The sequence below is a fragment of the Cherax quadricarinatus genome, chromosome 10 (assembly GCF_038502225.1).
Source record: "Cherax quadricarinatus isolate ZL_2023a chromosome 10, ASM3850222v1, whole genome shotgun sequence".
NCBI lineage: Eukaryota > Metazoa > Arthropoda > Malacostraca > Decapoda > Parastacidae > Cherax > Cherax quadricarinatus.
This window is the reverse complement of record NC_091301.1, coordinates 5,446,355-5,467,835: the sequence shown is the minus strand read 5'-3', so window position 1 is coordinate 5,467,835 and position 21,481 is coordinate 5,446,355. Positions and strand designations below refer to the sequence as shown.

Genomic DNA, 21,481 nt, shown 5'->3' with positions numbered 1-21,481 from the left:
AGACTAAAAAAAAAAATGTATTCACCATCATTCATTCTTCCTAGAACTAAGAAGACATCAGAATTCAAGCGGCCCTCAAAACTGCAACATACTCGCCTCTCCTTCAAAGATGAGGCACAGTATTTCACATCTTTAGGGATCACATCTGGTCCCTACTAGATTACCCAAGATGCCAGGGAAAAAAAAATGAGTAATAATTTTTGAGAATGATTTTTTTTTTAATTTCAGGTAAACAATATAAAACCTGTACCTGGTATGCAATGGCGGCTTGTAGCACCAGTAATACCTATACATACTGTAATACCACATCAAACTTCTATTTTTAATCATTTTTTATCTTATTTGAAAAAAAAAATTAAAAAATTCACTTATAAATAATTTACTACACTGAAAACAACATACAACAGATTTTTCCTATAATATATTTGTCAGTTGCAAATTATTTAAGCGTAAGGTTGATGAAGAAGTACGTCTGGCAGTGAGCATCTAGGAGGATTGCAGCTCTGCAGCTCCTATGGACGAGCCACCACTGCTGGTATGTGTTTCAGAGAATGACCCTTCTCCAAGCAGAGTAACCTTCCAGAACATGTGAATGTGACAGACTGTAACTGATCATCCTACCTACTCCAGGTGGTAAAACATTGTTCTAGAAGTTCTGGTTTTGTCAGAGACTGAACCTGCTTATGCTGCCAATAATAGAAGAGATCCTGGTATGTGGGTAGGAAGCAGACTTGTTGGCAGATAAGTTTATGAAATGTGTAGTAAACAACAGAATGAACTAGGAGTGAAAAAAAGGTAGGTGAAGTGTTGAGGCATCTGTGGAAGCAAAAAGGAAGAATGCACCATGACTGTGAAGCATAGACTTCAAAAAGTAAAGAAGGTAGCAACTTGCAGTTGTGGAGATGTTAAGACTGAGATAATATGTGGAGCAAATATTATGCAGAGTAATGAATGTAAAAGTAGGTCTTAGACAGGGATGTGTAATGTCACCATGGTTGTTTAATATATTTATAGATGGGGTTGTAAAGGAAGTAAATGCTAGGGTGTTTGGGAGAGGGGTGGGATTAAATTATGGGGAATCAAATTCAAAATGGGAATTGACACAGTTACTTTTTGCTGATGATACTGTGCTTATGGGAGATTCTAAAGAAAAATTGCAAAGGTTAGTGGATGAGTTTGGGAATGTGTGTAAAGGTAGAAAGTTGAAAGTGAACATAGAAAAGAGTAAGGTGATGAGGGTGTCAAATGATTTAGATAAAGAAAAATTGGATATCAAATTGGGGAGGAGGAGTATGGAAGAAGTGAATGTTTTCAGATACTTGGGAGTTGACGTGTCGGCGGATGGATTTATGAAGGATGAGGTTAATCATAGAATTGATGAGGGAAAAAAGGTGAGTGGTGCGTTGAGGTATATGTGGAGTCAAAAAACGTTATCTATGGAGGCAAAGAAGGGAATGTATGAAAGTATAGTAGTACCAACACTCTTATATGGGTGTGAAGCTTGGGTGGTAAATGCAGCAGCGAGGAGACGGTTGGAGGCAGCGGAGATGTCCTGTTTAAGGGCAATGTGTGGTGTAAATATTATGCAGAAAATTCGGAGTGTGGAAATTAGGAGAAGGTGTGGAGTTAATAAAAGTATTAGTCAGAGGGCAGAAGAGGGGTTGTTGAGGTGGTTTGGTCATTTAGAGAGAATGGATCACAGTAGAATGACATGGAAAGCATATAAATCTATAGGGGAAGGAAGGCGGGGTAGGGGTCGTCCTCGAAAGGGTTGGAGAGAGGGGGTAAAGGAGGTTTTGTGGGTAAGGGGCTTGGACTTCCAGCAAGCGTGCGTGAGCGTGTTAGATAGGAGTGAATGGAGACGAATGGTACTTGGGACCTGACGATCTGTTGGAGTGTGAGCAGGGTAATATTTAGTGAAGGGATTCAGGGAAACCGGTTATTTTCATATAGTCGGACTTGAGTCCTGGAAATGGGAAGTACAATGCCTGCACTTTAAAGGAGGGGTTTGGGATATTGGCAGTTTGGAGGGATATGTTGTGTATCTTTATATGTTTATGCTTCTAGACTGTTGTATTCTGAGCACCTCTGCAAAAACAGTGATAATGTGCGAGTGTGGTGAAAGTGTTGAATGATGATGAAAGTATTTTCTTTTTGGGGATTTTCTTTCTTTTTTGGGTCACCCTGCCTCGGTGGGAGACGGCCGACTTGTTGAAAAAAAAAAAAAAAAAAAAAAAAAAAAAAAAAAAAAAAAAAAAAAAATGAATGTATAAGTTAGAAAATAGTGAAGAGGGTTATTCAAGGTTCAGTATAAGTCAGAGGGCAGAGGAAGGGTTGCTGAGATAGTTTAGTCATTTAAAAAGTATGAAACAAATAGATTAACCATGAAGGTATACATATAAATCCAAGGTAGCTAAGAGAAGGATTAAGGATCATCTCAGAAAGAGTTGGACGGAATGCAGAAGTGTTATTTGGAATATGACAAGTTACTGGGATGTGAGCCAGGTAATATTTATGAAAGAATTCAGGAAGGTAGTAAGTACAGTGCCTACACTCTGAAGGGCAGAGATGTTGCAGCTGAGAGTCATCTAAAGAGCAATATCTCTCTCTCACTCTCATATATGTATATATGCAATAAGAACACAGTAAACAGGTGATATTACAATATGCAAAATAACCACTATGAAAAATTGTGAAATTCCAAGCCCATTCATGATTTCTTACATTATGAGAGAATAATATGAGAAATCACAAAAGCAATTGGAATTTCACTGTTCTTTCATTGTGGTTATTTTGCATATGTATATATAAGAGACAGAGTGAGGTTGTTGAGATGGTCTGGATATTCAGAAAGGATGGAGAAAGTTGGGATGACAAAGAAAAATAGAAGTCTCCCCCGAACAATTGAAAGAAAGAGTAATGAAGGCTAAAAATTTTAATTCTAAGGGATTCAGCCTCCAGCAGTCTTGTGTGAGTGTGTTAGATTAGAGTAAATGGAGACAAGTGGTTGTTTAATACATGATATGCTGTTGGGGTAAGGAATTAAGGGATTTGGGGAAACTGGTTAGCCAGACTCAAATCCTGGAGGTGGAAAAGCCAGTGCCTGCACTCTGAAGGAGGGGTGGGGAAGATAAAGTTGGAAAGTAATCTGATGAGATGTCACCACATTTCTAACAAGACAGCAACTGAATCACCCTGTCTTGGTGTGGGAAGGCAGACACCTATATTCTACTTAGTGAAGGTCAGCAGGGTGGTGTTACTGATTATAGGAATGGATACAATTTCAGTAAGTATTGAGACTTGGCCCACCAGTATCATTTTGTCCCAATAGGATCAGAGACCCTTGGAACCTGGGGAAACCATGCTATCATGGGTTTCCTCAGAGTTGGGCTCCAGGCCTACTGAAACCACCAGAGACTCTAAGGCTACCACATTTCTAGTCCAACACCCCAGTGGGGTAAGCCAGGGGAAACGCCTGCTGCATCTTGCATTCCTGGCTGGCATCCAAGAAGCTCCAGGAGCTCTACAATTTTTATTTAAATTTCTACATACTGTGTACTTGTAATGTATCTCTTACACCTTTTGTATTAGTATAAAATTAATAAATAAATCTCCATGGGAAAGTGAAAAAGAATCCTTCTTCCATAAGCCATGTGTGTTGGAAGAGGCAAAATAAATCCTGGGAGCAAGAGGTTAGTAACTCCTTCTCTTGTATAGATTACTAAATGTAAAAAGAATATATTTAATATATTTATTTATTAATATTAACATACCAGCCATCTCCCACATATACAAATACATCTACATGTATACACAAAAAATCAACTCAACGGATGTTTCCCGACAAGGCAGGGTGACCCCATGAGGAAAGCACACTGACACTCACTCAATTCTCACCTTTCCAGAAATGTGCTAATATCACAACTGGATTACTGTCTGACTGCATCCTCACCCCTCCTTCAGGGTGCAGAAGGGGTGGGCTCAAGTCCAGCTAGCCAGTTTTTCTTAACTCCTTCATAAAAATTACCATCCTTACATAAATAACAAAAAAAGGCACAATACCGTGACTGGAACGATACACAAATAACCCGCACATAAAAGAGAGAAGCTTACGACGACGTTTCGGTCCGACTTGGACCATTTACAAAGTCATACTAACCAGAAGTGGAGCAGGACGGCTATATATAGGCAGGAAGAGGTGGTGGTAGTAGTAGTAGTAGTAGTACAAGTAGTAGTACTACTACTACCACCACCACCTCTTCCTGCCTATATATAGCCGTCCTGCTCCACTTCTGGTTAGTGTGACTTTGTAAATGGTCCAAGTCGGACCGAAACGTCGTCGTAAGCTTCTCTCTTTTATGTGCGGGTTATTTGTGTACCATCCTTACACACCAATCTAATACTTTCTCACAAGTCTGCTGGATTCTCAAGCCCTTAAAACTCGAAACCTTTTGTACCTCTTCCTTTGAACCTTTCCTGGAACAACCCACTCACCACTCACATCTTCTAACCCAGAAAAGGATGCTCTTTGTCAACCTATCCCTTTCCATTCTCTCTACAAACCGAAACCACATCAACCCCTCCTCAGCCCTTTGAATTAAACCTTTGATCATCCTCACATCATCTCTTAATTTCTACGATTCAAATTCTATGTACAGTCACACCACACATTCTCTCAAACATGGCATCCCTACTGCCTCTAGCCTTTTCACCACAGCATTCAACACTCATGATTCACATCAATATAAAAGTGTTGGTACCACTACATTCTGGTACATTTGCTTACATTTTTTCCCTCCATAGATAAACTAATATATATTCCACAGATACTTCAACCTCCATGGGGAAGTGGAACAGAATTCTTCCTCCGTAAGCCATGCGTGTCATAAAAGGCGACTAAAATGCCGGGAGCAAGGGACTAGTAACTCCTTCTCCTGTATATATTATTAAATTTAAAAAGAGAAGCTTTCGTTTTTCTTTTTGGGCCACCCTGCCTTGGTGGGATACGGCCAGTTTGTTGAAAAAAAAAATTATAAGATTAAAACTCTGAAACCATTTAAATGTGTTAAGAATTAGTAATAAATTATATGTTATGTGAGGACATAATTAAACTTTAAGTCAAACACTGGATTCCAAAAACTTTTTTCTGTAAATAGTTAATTTAACAAAACAGACATTTCCCACATGAATGTAAAATCTTCAATGACTATAATGTACACTTGTAAAATAACTTACCTTTGGATCATACTTCTTGAACTGGTCAAGACCTAATCCTGAAAAAAATAATATAAGTGTTAAAAAGCATTAGCTACATAACATTAAAAAATCAAGAAAAAATCATATCTAAGTTACTTACAATAAAGTACTTGAGATTTGTTTTTATCTGAAAATATATAGATGACATCATTTGAAAAAATGTGGGATCTTTAGAATTTTATTTCCACTCAATAATGCAGACAGTTACTGTAATTAATCTGTAACAGCAAGACAGACAAAATTTTTAAGCTTGTCATTTTAAAAAAGAAAATAGGGCTGGTAATATGAATGATCAAGCAAATAACTGTAAGGGTGTGCCCCAAAACAAACACAGGGAGAAAGAGAGGCAAGGTAAGCATTCAGCACATGCACCAAGCAAGTCACAACACCCATGCAAACAACTTAACAATTCAACTTAAGTTTCATTCTACACTTTAAAGGATGATTATATTAATGGAATATAATATAAACAACTTGATGAGTAAGGCATGTGATACAACTTTTTCTTTTAACACACTGGTTGCCTCCCACCAAGGTAACATAATATAAACTGCACACCTCTGACAGTCAAGACAGTGATAGTGTGAGTGATGGTTGAAGTGTTTCTTTTTCAGATCACCCTATCTCAGTGGGAGATGGCCAGTGTGTTACAAAAATATATAAATAAAAGAGGTTTTGTGTGCAAGAGGCTTGGACATACAGCAGGACTCCTATCTAACATGCGTTAGATAGGAGTGAGTAGAAGCTAATTAATTATTTTTGGGACTTGACGAGCCGTTCGAATATGAGCAGGGTAATATTTTGTGAAGAGATTTAAAGAAACTGGTTAGCTGGACTTAAGTCCTGGGGGTGTGAAGTACAATGCCTGCACTCTACAGGAGGGATTTGGGATATCTCCTGTTTAGAGGGGCACTTAAACTATCATATCTGCATGCTTTTGCAAAGACAGTTATTATGTGTGAATGATGGTGGAAGTGTTTTTCTTTTGTGGGTCACCCTGCCTTGGTGGGAGACGGCCGGTATGTTTAAAAAAATACCTTTCTTTCAATGCACTGGCTGTATCCCACCGAAGCAGGGTGGCCCAAAAAAGAAAAACACTTACACCATCATTCACATACAATCACTGTCTTTGCAGAGGCATGAAGATATGACAGTTTAGATGTCACTCTAAACAGCAAATATCCTTAACCCATCCTTTAAAGTGCAGGTACTGTACTTCGAACCTCCAGGACTAATGTCTGGCTAACCGGGTTCCTTGAATTCCTTCACAAAATATTACCCTGCTCACACTCCAACAGCTCATCACATCCCAAAAACCATTCGTCTCCACTCACTCATATCTAACATGCTCACACATGCCTGCTGTATGTCCAAGCCCCTTCCACACAAAACCGTTTTTTACCCTCTCCCTCCATCTTTTCCGAGGACAACCACTAACCCCTCCTCCCCTCCACTTTAGCTCTATACACCCTCCAAGTCATCCTATTTTGCTCCATCCTCTCTAAATGACCAAACCACCTCAAAAACCCCTCCTCAACCTTTTGAATAATACTTTTAGTAGTTCCATGTATCTTCCTAATTTCCACACTACGAATTATCTACATACTGTTCATGCCACATTGCCCTTAGACACATCACTGCCTCCAGCCTCCTCCTCACTGCAATATTAACAACTCATGCTTCACACCCATATAAGAGTGTTGGTACTACTGAACTCTCATACATTCCCTCTTTCCCTCCATTGATATTGTTCTTTGTCTCCACAGATATCTCGATGCACCACCCACCTTTTTTCTTTCACCAATTCTATGATGGTAGGATTGCTGGTGTCTTTTTTTTCTGTCTCATAAACACACAGGATACCAGGTATATCTTGCTACTTCTATTTGCACTCAGGTCACACTACACATGCATGTACACGCATATATAAATACCCATCTGGGTTTTCTTCTATTTTCTTACTAGTTCTTTTTCTTCTTTATTTCCTCTTATCTCCATGGGGAAGTGGAACAGAATTCCTCCTCTGTAAGCCATGCAAGTCGTAAGAGGTGACTAAAATGCCGGGAGCAAGGGGCTAGCAACCTCTTCTCCTGTATAAATTACTAAATTTGAAAAGAAAAACTTTTCATTTTTCATTTTAGGTCACCCTGCCTCAATGGGATACGGCCGGTTTGTTGAAAAAATATATAAATATGCACACATATACATGTACGTTCATGCTGGATACTCAGGCCCCTAGACTTCAAAACCTTATCTCCCTCCCTCCAATTCTTTCCTAGTCTACCTTTATTCCTCTTCCTTCCACTTCTGATTTATATGCCCTCTTGATCTTCTCCATTCCCTCTAAGTACCCAAACTCAACAACCCCTCCTCAATCCTCTGAATTGTGCTTTTTCATTACCCCACACCTTCGTCTAATTTCTATGCTCTGAAATTTCTGCATAATAGTCACACTACACAGCCCCATTAAATATGACATCTTCACTCCTTCAGCCTCCTCCTTGCTACAATGTTTAAAGTCCATGTTTCACAACCATATAAGTGTGGTCCATTCCTCTGTTAAAATACTGTACTGTTATTAGAATCTGTGTTTTACTTTAATTGAAAAAACATTATTATACACAGCATTTCAGGCAGACTGAAAATAGGACTAAAACTATTTAATACTAATAAATTACATGGCTGAAGGAGCTCTAGTGTGCATACACATAAAGGTAACCAAAAGTACAAAAACTGGGCAGAACAATAAGGAGTCACTCATACACACTGACATTACTGAGGTTATATAGAGGCAGCTATTCCTAACATGGTTCAAGTAATTCTTCACAAAAAGTACTGTAATTTTTCTATTACTCAAAATTACATTCTGTATTCTTGTACAGGTCTCCCTCAACATTCGCGAGGGTTAGGGGATCAAGAGCCTCGCGAATGTTGAAAAACCATGAATGTTTGGTGCCCCAATATATTGTAGGGAAATATATTACAATACTGCTTCCTTAACTTGTTGAACCATGAATAATCATAAAATACATGAAAATGTTGTAAATTGTACTAAATATATACATATTATGCTTTAATAATGTATGTTATTTAATAACATGTATGTTATTAAATACCACAGACTCCACCACTGCGAGCCCCTACTACCCTCCCTCCGACCCCCGCAACTGGCAGCCAGCCCTCCCACCACTCAGTGTGGTGAGTGTTTTGTTTGTTCATTATTTGCTATTAAACTACAGAATAAATAATGTAAACCCATTCATGATTGCATATTGGAATGGCTATTAGGAAAGGTATTAGACGGTGACATCATGTGTTTACTCTTGAACACAGCAAAGAATCGACATTTCTGCTATTGCTAATAATAACAATAGTAATAATAATAATAATAATAATAATAATAATAATAATAATAATAATAATACGATATAATTGAAGAAGGAAATTGTACAAAAATACGAGGGAGTGGTTGACACATCGTCAGTGTGACTTTGTTTATGCTGGAGTGAACATTAGTCTCCCTGCTCTTCCAAACATTTCACAATAATTCAGCTGTTGAGGCAGTGGTATTTAATAACATATATGTTATAAATAATAATAGTACATGTTATTATTAATAACATGTATTATTATTAACATGTATATATTTAATAACATATATGTTATAAATAATAATAGTACATATTATTAATAACATGTTATAGGTAGTAGGTTGGTAGACAGCAACCGCCCAGGGAGGTACTACCGTCCTGCCAAGTGAGTGTAAAACGAAAGCCTGTAATTGTTTTACATGATGGTAGGATTGCTGGTGTCCTTTTTTCTGTCTCATGAACATGCAAGATTTCAGGTACGTCTTGCTACTTCTACTTACACTTAGGTCACACTACACATACATGTACAAGCACATATATACACACCCCTCTGGGTTTTCTTCTATTTTCTTTCTAGTTCTTATTCTTGTTTATTTCCTCTTATCTCCATGGGGAAGTGGAACAGAATTCTTCCTCCGTAAGCGATCAGTGTTGTAAGAGGCAACTAAAATGTCGGGGGCAAGATGCTAGTAAAAGGAGAAACTTGTTTTTCTTTTTGGGCCACCCTGCCTCGGTGGGATACGGCCGGTGTGTTGAAAGAAGAAAGAATTAATAACATGTATTATTATTAACATGTATGTTATTAAATACCATTGCCTCAATCACTGCCTCTACCACTCCAGTCACACTCAATCTACAAGCACCAAACACAATGAATTACTGTGAAATGTTTGGAAGAGCAGGGAGACTAATTTTCACTCCAGCATAAACAAAGTCACACTGACGATGTGTCAACCACTCCCTCGTATTTTTGTACAATTTCCTTCTTCAATTATATCATATTTATTATTATTATTATTATTATTACTATTGTTATTATTAGCTGTAGCAGAAATGTTTAATTCTTTGCAGTGTTCAAGAGTAAACACATGATGTCACCGTCTAATACCAATCCGAATAGCCAATCCAATATGCAGTCATGAATGGGTTTACATTATTTATACTGTAGTTTAATAGCAAATAATGAACAAACAAAACACTCACCACACTGAGTGGTGGGAGGGCTGGCTGCCAGTTGCGGGGGTCGGAGGGAGGGTAGTAGGGACTCGCAGGTGGCGGGAAACTTAAATATGATTTGGCGGCTGGGAATTTGGTGGCTGGGAATTTGGCGGTTGGGAATTCGCGAATGTGTGAAGCCCGTGAAAGTTGAAAACGTTAATGTTGAGGGAGACCTGTATATAGTTACAAATACGACTATAACTATAATGATTATAGTCTAGGGTAAAACTGGCACACATTTCATTTGAAAAATTTAGGCAAACACATAATTAACTAAAACATTCTGGAACTCATTTTTTTTTTTTTGCTCTGTTCTTGGTAGACTAAAAGTTTTGGATTAACAGGGTTTGACTAGCATATTATACTTTTGTAAATTAATAATCTTGTGTACTTTTTGAGAGCATGCCTGTACAGTGCCAATCTATGTTCAATACAATAACATGATAAAAATTCAACATTATGGGATATTTGCACAGCTGACATATAACACCTTCAGTTTCCCATTTTAACTGTTGCCTCTTAACACCAAAGAAACACACCATTCATATAAGGATTTTCCTATCCTCTAAGCAATATAAAACTACATTTGGGAGCAAACTGCACAAGAATATGGCAATGTATTCCCTCATCAGTGAAGATAACAACAGGTGATCTTAATACTGTAACTCCAGATAAATATTATCTGTGTTAGTAAGAGAGACACTGTATTTCTACTTACATTAGCCTTATTAATACCTGGGGTGTCAAAATCCTCATGAATGCAAAGTATTTAAAAATGTTCTCAGTACTTAAGAGGGATGGATCTTCTTTTCATACGTTTTCTTCTTAGCTCTGCACTGCCTCCTTAAATGCAACACCATATTTTTAACACTGCTCTTTTATGATTAATACACAAAACACGCACATTTTTCCTGCACTATTCCACTGTAGTCAATTAAAATCGTCTGTTCAGTTATGCTAAGAAATACAGTGGACCCCCGGTTAACGATATTTTCTCACTCCAGAAGTATGTTCAGGTGCCAGTACTGACCGAATTTGTTCCCATAAGGAATATTGTGAAGTAGATTAGTCCATTTCAGACCCCCAAACATACACGTACAAACGCACTTACATAAATACACTTACATAATTGGTCGCATTGGGAGGTGATCGTTAAGCGGGGCTCCACTGTACTTGATCAAGGCAAGGGCTTTGCTTGCTTTTATAACTGTGTATGTGCTTGTCAGACATTTTACAGGCATCTTCATTCCTCTTGGTTTCCAGTTCAGTTAAAGTTGATTGTGATACTCTCACTAGTATTTACTTACATGAAATTGATGATTTGGCCACTTTTATAAATAATTTTTTTTTGTCTCTATTTTTGTTTGAATCAGCTATTATTTCTACCTATGCATGTCAGCAACTGCCACTCATATGACATATGGCATAACAATATATATTCTGTCACTAAACTAAGATGCCTTTGATTCACCACACTAGCTCATTTGGGGAGCAGAGATTCACATCCGAGATCAAATTTTCAGCACCATTCATGAAAAATTTGCAGAAAAGAAGCTGAAGCATAAATTTAATTATAAACATCAGTAATATTTTTTTTTTTAATTTTTGAAGTTTAAGACTGTGCATATATGCCTTTAATAGTCATAGCATAGAAGCCCCCTTGAAGCAAGAGACAGCTTAGTTTTATCCACACACTGTTTTAACCACAACAAATGCCAAAGATATCCTTCATACACAGGTTGGGCAAAAATTTAAAAAAATCTATAAACAAAAAATGAAAAGGGCATTCCATACAAGTGCAGGTCGGCCATCACTGATCCGGTAATCACTAATCTGGCACTAATTTTGGCTAGCGTAATTTAAAATTTTGTGGATCACCTCACCAACCTGCTGCTACTTGCTGCATAAACACTGTTGGTGTCACTTGCAAACACTGGTTAGCCATTCCAATTTGTTTTTCCCCATTTATTACTACAATCTGCTCACTTTAACCCCAACCATGATTCCAATGAATAAAGGAAATGCTTCTCATTGTGTAAAGCACAAACACCAAACGTTGTCCATAAAAAATAAGGTTGAACTTCTGAAAAAAGTTGACAGCGGCGTGTCTGTGAGAAGTTTGTGTGAATTATACAGTACTGACTCTTCGACAGTTTATGACAAAGAAACAGAAAGAAAAATTGCTTGGTTTCTTTCCTAACAATTACTCAAAGAAACAAATGTGCAAAAGAAAAACAATGAATGAAGGAAAAAGTTCAGAACTAGATCAAGTTCTGATGAAGTGGTTTAGGCTACGTGTAAGTGAAGATGTCGAGTTGTAAATTTCAGCTCTTCACTTTGGAAGCGGCAGTGATGAACTTTCTTGTGTAAGTCAAACTGGTTAACTTTATTAACCCTTACATTGTCAGTCCCACTGTATCACAGCTCTGAAGCCACAGTGTCGGTCCCATAGTATGATGTCATAAGCTCAGCTCGCTCAGATAAGCTGCGACTGATAAATTTGGGCCTAGATATGACAGTATGTGTCTGTGTGGTAAGTGTGCACTATATAAAAAAAAAGTCCAGCAGCACACAGTGCATAACGAGAAAAAACTGCGACCGTGTTTTTGGTGTAAACAGTGACTGCAGTGTACGTATTTTCTTATGGTTGTATTCTCAGTTTTATGGTTTCATTTGATAGAATAGAAGATATATTACAGAAATAGAGATGATTTTGATTGGTTTCAGAATGGAAAGTCCAGTGGACCCTTGGTTATCGGCCGTGATATGTTCCAGAAAGCCGGCCTAAAACTGAAATGGATGATAACCGAAATAATTATTCCCCTAAGAATTAATGTAAATACAAGCATGCGTGAGTGTGTTAGATAGGAGTGAATGGAGACGAATGGTATTGGGACCTGATGAGCTGTTGGAGTGTGAGCAGGGTAATATTTAGTGAAGGGATTCAGGGAAACCTTTAATTTTTACACAGCTGGACTTGAGTACTGGAAATGGGAAGTACAATGCCTGCTCTTTAAAGGAGGGGTTTGAGATATTGGCAGTTTGGAGGGACATGTTGTGTATCTTTATACGTATATGCTTCTAAACTGTTGTGTTCTGGGCACCTCTGCAAAAACAGTGATTATGTGAGGTGAAAGTGTTGAATGATGATGAAAGTATTTTCCTTTTGGGGATTTTCTTTCTTTTTGGGTCACCCTGCCTCAGTGGGAGACGGCCAACTTGTTAAAAAAAAAAAAAAATCCGTTCCAGACACTCAAAAATACGTATTGACAAAAAAATACATTTTTTAGAGATTAACCCTTAAACTGTCCACACATAGATTTACGTTCATGTGCGGTGGGCTCCGAATGTAGAACAATGTTTTATTTTTCATTCCTTCAAATTTGATGCGATAGGCCTGAGTTGCCTAGACATGAAAGAATGGGTCTGTGCACTCAGTGTGCGTACTAGGAAAAAAATCGAGGACCACTTAGTACAGGTCTCCCTCAACATTCGCGAGGGTTAGGGGATGAAGAGCCTCACGAATGTTGAAAAACCGTGAATGTTTGGTGCCCCAATATATTGTAGGGAAATATATTACAATACTGCTTCCTTAACTTGTTGAACCATGAATAATCATAAAATACATGAAAACGTCGTAAATTGTACTAAATATATACATGTTATGCTTTAATAACGTATATTATTTAATAACATGTATGTTAATAACATGTATGCTATTAAATACCACAGACTCCACCACTGCCTCCACCAATGCCTCCACCACTGCGAGTCCCTACTACCCTCCCTCCGACCTCCACAACTGGCAGCCAGCCCTCCCACCACTCAGTGTGGTGAGTGTTTTGTTTGTTCATTATTTGCTATTAAACTACAGTATAAATAATGTAAACCCATTCATGACTGCATATTGGAATGGCTATTAGGAAAGGTATTAGATGGTGACATCATGTGTTTACTCTTGAACACAGCAAAGAATTGAACATTTCTGCTATTGCTAATAATAACAATAGTAATAATAATAACAATAATAATAAATTCGATATAATTGAAGAAGGAAATTGTACAAAAATACAAGGGAGTGGTTGACATATCGTCAGTGTGACTTTGTTTATGCTGGAGTGAAACTTAAATATGATTTGGCGGCTGGGAATTTGGTGGCTGGGAATTTGGCGGTTGGGAATTTGCGAATGTGTGAAGCCCGTGAAAGTTGAAAACGTGAATGTTGAGGGAGACCTGTACCTTGTGGGAGCACCAGTTCAACTGAGCGCCAGTTAAAACAAATAGCATGGCAAACACCAGTGATTCACTGATTTTTTTTTTTTTCAACAAGTCGGCCGTCAACCACCGAGGCAGGGTGACCCAAAAAAGAAAGAAAATCCCCAAAAAGAAAATACTTTCATCATCATTCAACACTTTCACCACACTCAGACATTATCACTGTTTTTGCAGAGGTGCCAAGAATACAACAGTTTAGAAGCATATACATATAAAGATACACAACATTATTTTTTTTTTATTATCACACCGGCCGATTCCCACCAAGGCAGGGTGGCCCGAAAAAGAAAAACTTTCACCATCATTCACTCCATCACTGTCTTGCCAGAAGGGTGCTTTACACTACAGTTTTTAAACTGCAACATTAACACCCCTCCTTCAGAGTGCAGGCACTGTACTTCCCATCTCCAGGACTCAAGTCCGGCCTGCCGGTTTCCCTGAATCCCTTCATAAATGTTACTTTGCTCACACTCCAACAGCACGTCAAGTATTAAAAACCATTTGTCTCCATTCACTCCTATCAAACACGCTCACGCATGCCTGCTGGAAGTCCAAGCCCCTCGCACACAAAACCTCCTTTACCCCCTCCCTCCAACCCTTCCTAGGCCGACCCCTACCCCGCCTTCCTTCCACTACAGACTGATACACTCTTGAAGTCATTCTGTTTCGCTCCATTCTCTCTACATGTCCGAACCACCTCAACAACCCTTCCTCAGCCCTCTGGACAACAGTTTTGGTAATCCCGCACCTCCTCCTAACTTCCAAACTACGAATTCTCTGCATTATATTCACACCACACATTGCCCTCAGACATGACATCTCCACTGCCTCCAGCCTTCTCCTCGCTGCAACATTCATCACCCACGCTTCACACCCATATAAGAGCGTTGGTAAAACTATACTCTCATACATTCCCCTCTTTGCCTCCAAGGACAAAGTTCTTTGTCTCCACAGACTCCTAAGTGCACCACTCACTCTTTTTCCCTCATCAATTCTATGATTCACCTCATCTTTCATAGACCCATCCGCTGACACGTCCACTCCCAAATATCTGAATACGTTCACCTCCTCCATACTCTCTCCCTCCAATCTGATATTCAATCTTTCATCACCTAATCTTTTTGTTATCCTCATAACCTTACTCTTTCCTGTATTCACCTTTAATTTTCTTCTTTTGCACACCCTACCAAATTCATCCACCAATCTCTGCAACTTCTCTTCAGAATCTCCCAAGAGCACAGTGTCATCAGCAAAGAGCAGCTGTGACAACTCCCACTTTGTGTGTGATTCTTTATCTTTTAACTCCACGCCTCTTGCCAAGACCCTCGCATTTACTTCTCTTACAACCCCATCTATAAATATATTAAACAACCACGGTGACATCACACATCCTTGTCTAAGGCCTACTTTTACTGGGAAAAAATTTCCCTCTTTCCTACATACTCTAACTTGAGCCTCACTATCCTCGTAAAAACTCTTCACTGCTTTCAGTAACCTACCTCCTACACCATACACTTGCAACATCTGCCACATTGCCCCCCTATCCACCCTGTCATACGCCTTTTCCAAATCCATAAATGCCACAAAGACCTCTTTAGCCTTATCTAAATACTGTTCACTTATATGTTTCACTGTAAACACCTGGTCCACACACCCCCTACCTTTCCTAAAGCCTCCTTGTTCATCTGCTATCCTATTCTCCGTCTTACTCTTAATTCTTTCAATTATAACTCTACCATACACTTTACCAGGTACACTCAACAGACTTATCCCCCTATAATTTTTGCACTCTCTTTTATCCCCTTTGCCTTTATACAAAGGAACTATGCATGCTCTCTGCCAATCCCTAGGTACCTTACCCTCTTCCATACATTTATTAAACAATTGCACCAACCACTCCAAAACTATATCCCCACCTGCTTTTAACATTTCTATCTTTATCCCATCAATCCCGGCTGCCTTACCCCCTTTCATTTTACCTACTGCCTCACGAACTTCCCCCACACTCACAACTGGCTCTTCCTCACTCCTACAAGATGTTATTCCTCCTTGCCCTATACACGAAATCACAGCTTCCCTATCTTCATCAACATTTAACAATTCCTCAAAATATTCCCTCCATCTTCCCAATACCTCTAACTCTCCATTTAATAACTCTCCTCTCCTATTTTTAACTGACAAATCCATTTGTTCTCTAGGCTTTCTTAACTTGTTAATCTCACTCCAAAACTTTTTCTTATTTTCAACAAAATTTGTTGATAACATCTCACCCACTCTCTCATTTGCTCTCTTTTTACATTGCTTCACCACTCTCTTAACCTCTCTCTTTTTCTCCATATACTCTTCCCTCCTTGCATCACTTCTACTTTGTAAAAACTTCTCATATGCTAACTTTTTCTCCCTTACTACTCTCTTTACATCATCATTCCACCAATCGCTCCTCTTCCCTCCTGCACCCACTTTCCTGTAACCACAAACTTCTGCTGAACACTCTAACACTACATTTTTAAAACTACCCCATACCTCTTCGACCCCATTGCCTATGCTCTCATTAGCCCATCTATCCTCCAATAGCTGTTTATATCTTACCCTAACTGCCTCCTCTTTTAGTTTATAAACCTTCACCTCTCTCTTCCCTGATGCTTCTATTCTCCTTGTATCCCATCTACCTTTTACTCTCAGTGTAGCTGCAACTAGAAAGTGATCTGATATATCTGTGGCCCCTCTATAAACATGTACATCCTGAAGTCTACTCAACAGTCTTTTATCTACCAATACATAATCCAACAAACTACTGTCATTTCGCCCTACATCATATCGTGTATACTTATTTATCCTCTTTTTCTTAAAATATGTATTACCTATAACTAAACCCCTTTCTATACAAAGTTCAATCAAAGGGCTCCCATTATCATTTACACCTGGCACCCCAAACTTACCTACCACACCCTCTCTAAAAGTTTCTCCTACTTTAGCATTCAAGTCCCCTACCACAATTACTCTCTCACTTGGTTCAAAGGCTCCTATACATTCACTTAACATCTCCCAAAATCTCTCTCTCTCCTCTGCATTCCTCTCTTCTCCAGGTGCATACACGCTTATTATGACCCACTTCTCGCATCCAACCTTTACTTTAATCCACATAATTCTTGAATTTACACATTCATATTCTCTTTTCTCCTTCCATAACTGATCATTTAACATTACTGCTACCCCTTCCTTTGCTCTAACTCTCTCAGATACTCCAGATTTAATCCCATTTATTTCCCCCCACTGAAACTCTCCTACCCCCTTCAGCTTTGTTTCGCTTAGGGCCAGGACATCCAACTTCTTTTCATTCATAACATCAGCAATCATCTGTTTCTTGTCATCCGCACTACATCCACGCACATTTAAGCAACCCAGTTTTATAAAGTTTTTCTTCTTCTCTTTTTTAGTAATTGTATACAGGAGAAGGGGTTACTAGCCCATTGCTCCCGGCATTTTAGTCGCCTCATACGACACGCATGGCTTACGGAGGAAAGATTCTTTTCCACTTCCCCATGGACAATAGAAGAAATAAAAAAGAACAAGAGCTATTTAGAAAAAGGAGAAAAACCTAGATGTATGTATATATATATATGCATGTGCGTGTCTGTGAAGTGTGACCAAAGTGTAAGTAGGAGTAGCAAGATATCCCTGTTATCTTAGCGTGTTTATGAGACAGAAAAAGAAACCAGCAATCCTACCATCATGCAAAACAATTACAGGTTTTTGTTTCACAGTCATCTGGCAGGACGGTAGTACTTCCCTGGGTGGTTGCTGTCTACCAACCTACTACCGACACAACATATCCCTCCAAATTGCCAATATCCCAAACCCCTACTTTAAAGTGCAGGCATTGTACTTCCCATTTCCAGGACTCAAGTCCGACTATATGAAAATAACCGGTTTCCCTGAATTTTTTTTTTTTTTTCAACAAGTGACGCAGGGTGAACCAAAAAAGAAAGAAAATCCCCAAAAAGAAAATGCTTTCATCATCATTCAACACTTTCACCACACTCACACATAATCACTGTTTTTGCAGAGGTGCTCAGAATACAACAGTTTAGAAGCATATACGTATAAAGATACACAATATATCCCTCCAAACTGCCAATATCCCAAACCCCTCCTTTAAAGTGCAGGCATTGTACTTCCCATTTCCAGGACTCAAGTCCGACTATATGAAAATAACCAGTTTCCCTGAATCCCTTCACTAAATATTACCCTGCTCACACTCCAACAGATCGTCAGGTCCCAAGTACCATTCATCTCCATTCACTCCTATCTAACACGCTCACGCACGGTTGCTGGAAGTCCAAGCCCCTTGCCCACAAAACCTCCTTTACCCCCTTTCTCCAACCCTTTCAAGGACGACCCCTACCTCGCCCTCCTGTCCCTATAGATTTATATGCTTTCCATGTCATTCTACTTTGATCCATTCTCTCTAAATGACCAAACCACCTCAACAACCCCTCTTCTGCCCTCTGACTAATACTTTTATTAACTCCACACCTTTTCCTAATTTCCACACTCCGAATTTTCTGCATAATATTTACACCACACATTGCCCTTAGACAGGACATCTCCACTGCCTCCAACCGTCTCCTCGCTGCTGCATTTACTACCCAAGCTTCACACCCATATAAGAGTGTTGGTACTACTATACTTTCATACATTCCCTTCTTTGCCTCCACAGGTAACGTTTTTTGACTCCACATATACCTCAATGCACCACTCACCTTTTTTCCCTCATCAATTCTATGATTAACCCTGAATCCCTTCACTAAATATTACCCTGCTCACACTCCAACAGATCGTCAGGTCCCAAGTACCATTTGTCTCCATTCACTCCTATCTAACACGCTCACGCACGGTTGCTGGAAGTCCAAGCCCCTTGCCCAAAAAACCTCCTTTACCCCCTCTCTCCAACCCTTTCGAGGACGACCCCTACCCCGCCTTCCTTCCCCTATAGATTTATATGCTTTCTATGTCATTCTACTTTGATCCATTCTCTCTAAATGACCAAACCACCTCAACAACCCCTCTTCTGCCCTCTGACTAATACTTTTATTAACTCCACACCTTTTCCTAATTTCCACACTCCGAATTTTCTGCATAATATTTACACCACACATTGCCCTCAGACATGTCATGTCATATTAACACTCACATTTTAAGAGGAAAGTAAAAATAGGTTAGATAAATGCATGAGTGGGCGTGGGTGGGTGTGAGTTGGACCTGACTAGCTCATGCACCTGGGTCAGATGTCACGCTCCTTCTTTCAGTGGATGTGACCTGACTAGGCGGGTCATTGGTCTAAGCCGGGGGGTGACATGGACCTGCTTTGCATGGGCCAGTAGGCCTGCTGTAGTGTTTCTTCTTTCTTATGTTCTTATGCATTCGGCTGGCTAGCTGGCTGGCTTTGGCTGTCTCTGTCTGTATGTGTCTATATCTCTGTCTATCTGTCTATATCACTATTTGTATCTCTGTCTCTCACATGTACTCATAAATACAATTATACATAATGTAAATTACCTAGGATAACCCAAAAATTCCAGGCCAAGTGTTATACAGCATTTGTAGATCTAAGACATAAATAAACATGATTCAAATAATAGCAGTGTCACTTGCTCAGCAATCAGGGAGCGGCCCATACACCACAAACCAACAGGATGACTAGCCGCTCTCTGAGACAAGCAGATGGAAAGACAGACACACACAGGCAGACAGAAAGACAGATAAGCAGAACTAGACAGATCAGCAGAGCTAGAGACAGACAGATTGACAGATAGATGTACAGATAGATAGATGGACAGACAGACATACAGTGACATGTTTGTGTGCAAGAGTAAAAACATATTAAGGCAAGGTTCCCCCTCCAGCAGTGCACATTCATCAAATGTCACTTGTTATCTGACACTTGTCATAACACCATTATTCAAGGAGTTCATATTATACTCCAGGCACACACAGAAGACAGAAAGAGAGAGATGTACAGATATACAGACAGATAGATGTACAGATAGACATAGACAGGCAGACAGATAGTCAGGCAGATAGATAAACTGACAGACAGACATACAAAGACATGTTTGTGTGCAAGAGTAAAAACATATTAAGGCAAGGTTCCCTCCAGCATGGCATATTCATCAAATGTCACTACTCTGACCCTTGTCATAACACCATTTGTCAAGGAGGTTCATACCCCAGCAAGTCTAAAACATTGCTGGGACCTATAAATACTTTGCATATATTTCTAGACAATAGTAAATGACCAGGGCAGGTGAAAATGTTCACCTGTCTGTGTGATTGTTACAATTTTTGTTCCTACCTAATGAACGCATCGTGTAACGTTAAATCCGCCTAGCAAAGCGTTTGAGCCTAAAAATTTTGGCCCGCGTAACGATAAAAAACTTGCCCAACATGATTCATCCGGGATGCGTCCCACGTGTGGCCTGAGCACGCCTCAGCTGCCCTGTGAGTGCCAGTGTTTACAAGCCAGCCAGTGCAGTTGCATCTATGCATACATTCGGTACATTTCACCTTATCCCAGTGTTTTTAGTGCTTATAACTGCTAAATAAGTCACCATAAGCCCCAAGAATGCTTCTAGTGCCAACCCTGTGATAAAAAGGGTGAGAATTAGTATGGAAATCAAGAAAGAGATAATTGCAAAGTACAAAGGTGGTGAGCGTGTCTCGGAGCTGGAAGCCAGGTACTGTATACGAAAAACAAACCCCAATCAATGTGAAAAGGCTAGGAAGTTGCATGACGATTTAATTAAAAAAAAAATGCCTGCAACTAGTGGTGATGCAAGTGAATTTAAGGCCAGCAAAGGTTGGTTTGAGAGATTTAAGAATCGTAGTGGCATACATAGTGTGATAAGGAATGGTGAGACTGCCAGTTCAGACCAAAAAGCGGCTGAAAAATATGTGCAGGAATTCAAGGAGTACATAGAGTGGGAGTTGTCACAGTTGCTCTTTGCTGATGACACGGTTCTTTTGAGGGATTCTAAAGAGAAGTTGTAGAGGTTGGTGGATGAATTTGGTAGGGTATGTAAAAGAAGAAAATCAAAAGTGAATATAGGAAAGAGTAAGGTTATGAGGATAACAAAAAGATCAGGTGAAGAAAGACTGGATATCAGATTGGAGGGAGAGAGTATGGAGGAGGTGAATGCATTCAGATATTTAGGAGTGGACGTGTCAGCAGATGGGTCTATGAAGGATGAAGTGAATTACAGAATTGATGAGGGAAAAAGGGTGAGTGGTGCACTTAGGATTCTGTGGAGACAAAGAACTTTGTCCGTGGAAGCAAAAAGGGGAATGTATGAGAGTATAGT

At 39.3% G+C, this 21,481-nt stretch overlaps 1 protein-coding gene across 9 annotated transcripts in view; it reads right to left on the bottom strand.

Moving 5' to 3' along the window:
- Positions 1–21,481, bottom strand: part of LOC128687900 (calcium uptake protein 1 homolog, mitochondrial) — a 116,597-nt gene that overhangs the window by 59,976 nt on the left and 35,140 nt on the right. For 8 of the 9 annotated variants that reach the window (XM_070083559.1, XM_070083561.1, XM_053775479.2 and 5 more), the window contains one exon: positions 5,236–5,273. The exons of the other annotated variant lie outside the window; for it this stretch is intronic. In XM_070083559.1, coding sequence (XP_069939660.1) covers positions 5,236–5,273 — 38 coding nt within the window. The remainder of the gene's footprint in view (positions 1–5,235; positions 5,274–21,481) is intronic. 9 annotated transcript variants of the gene reach the window in all.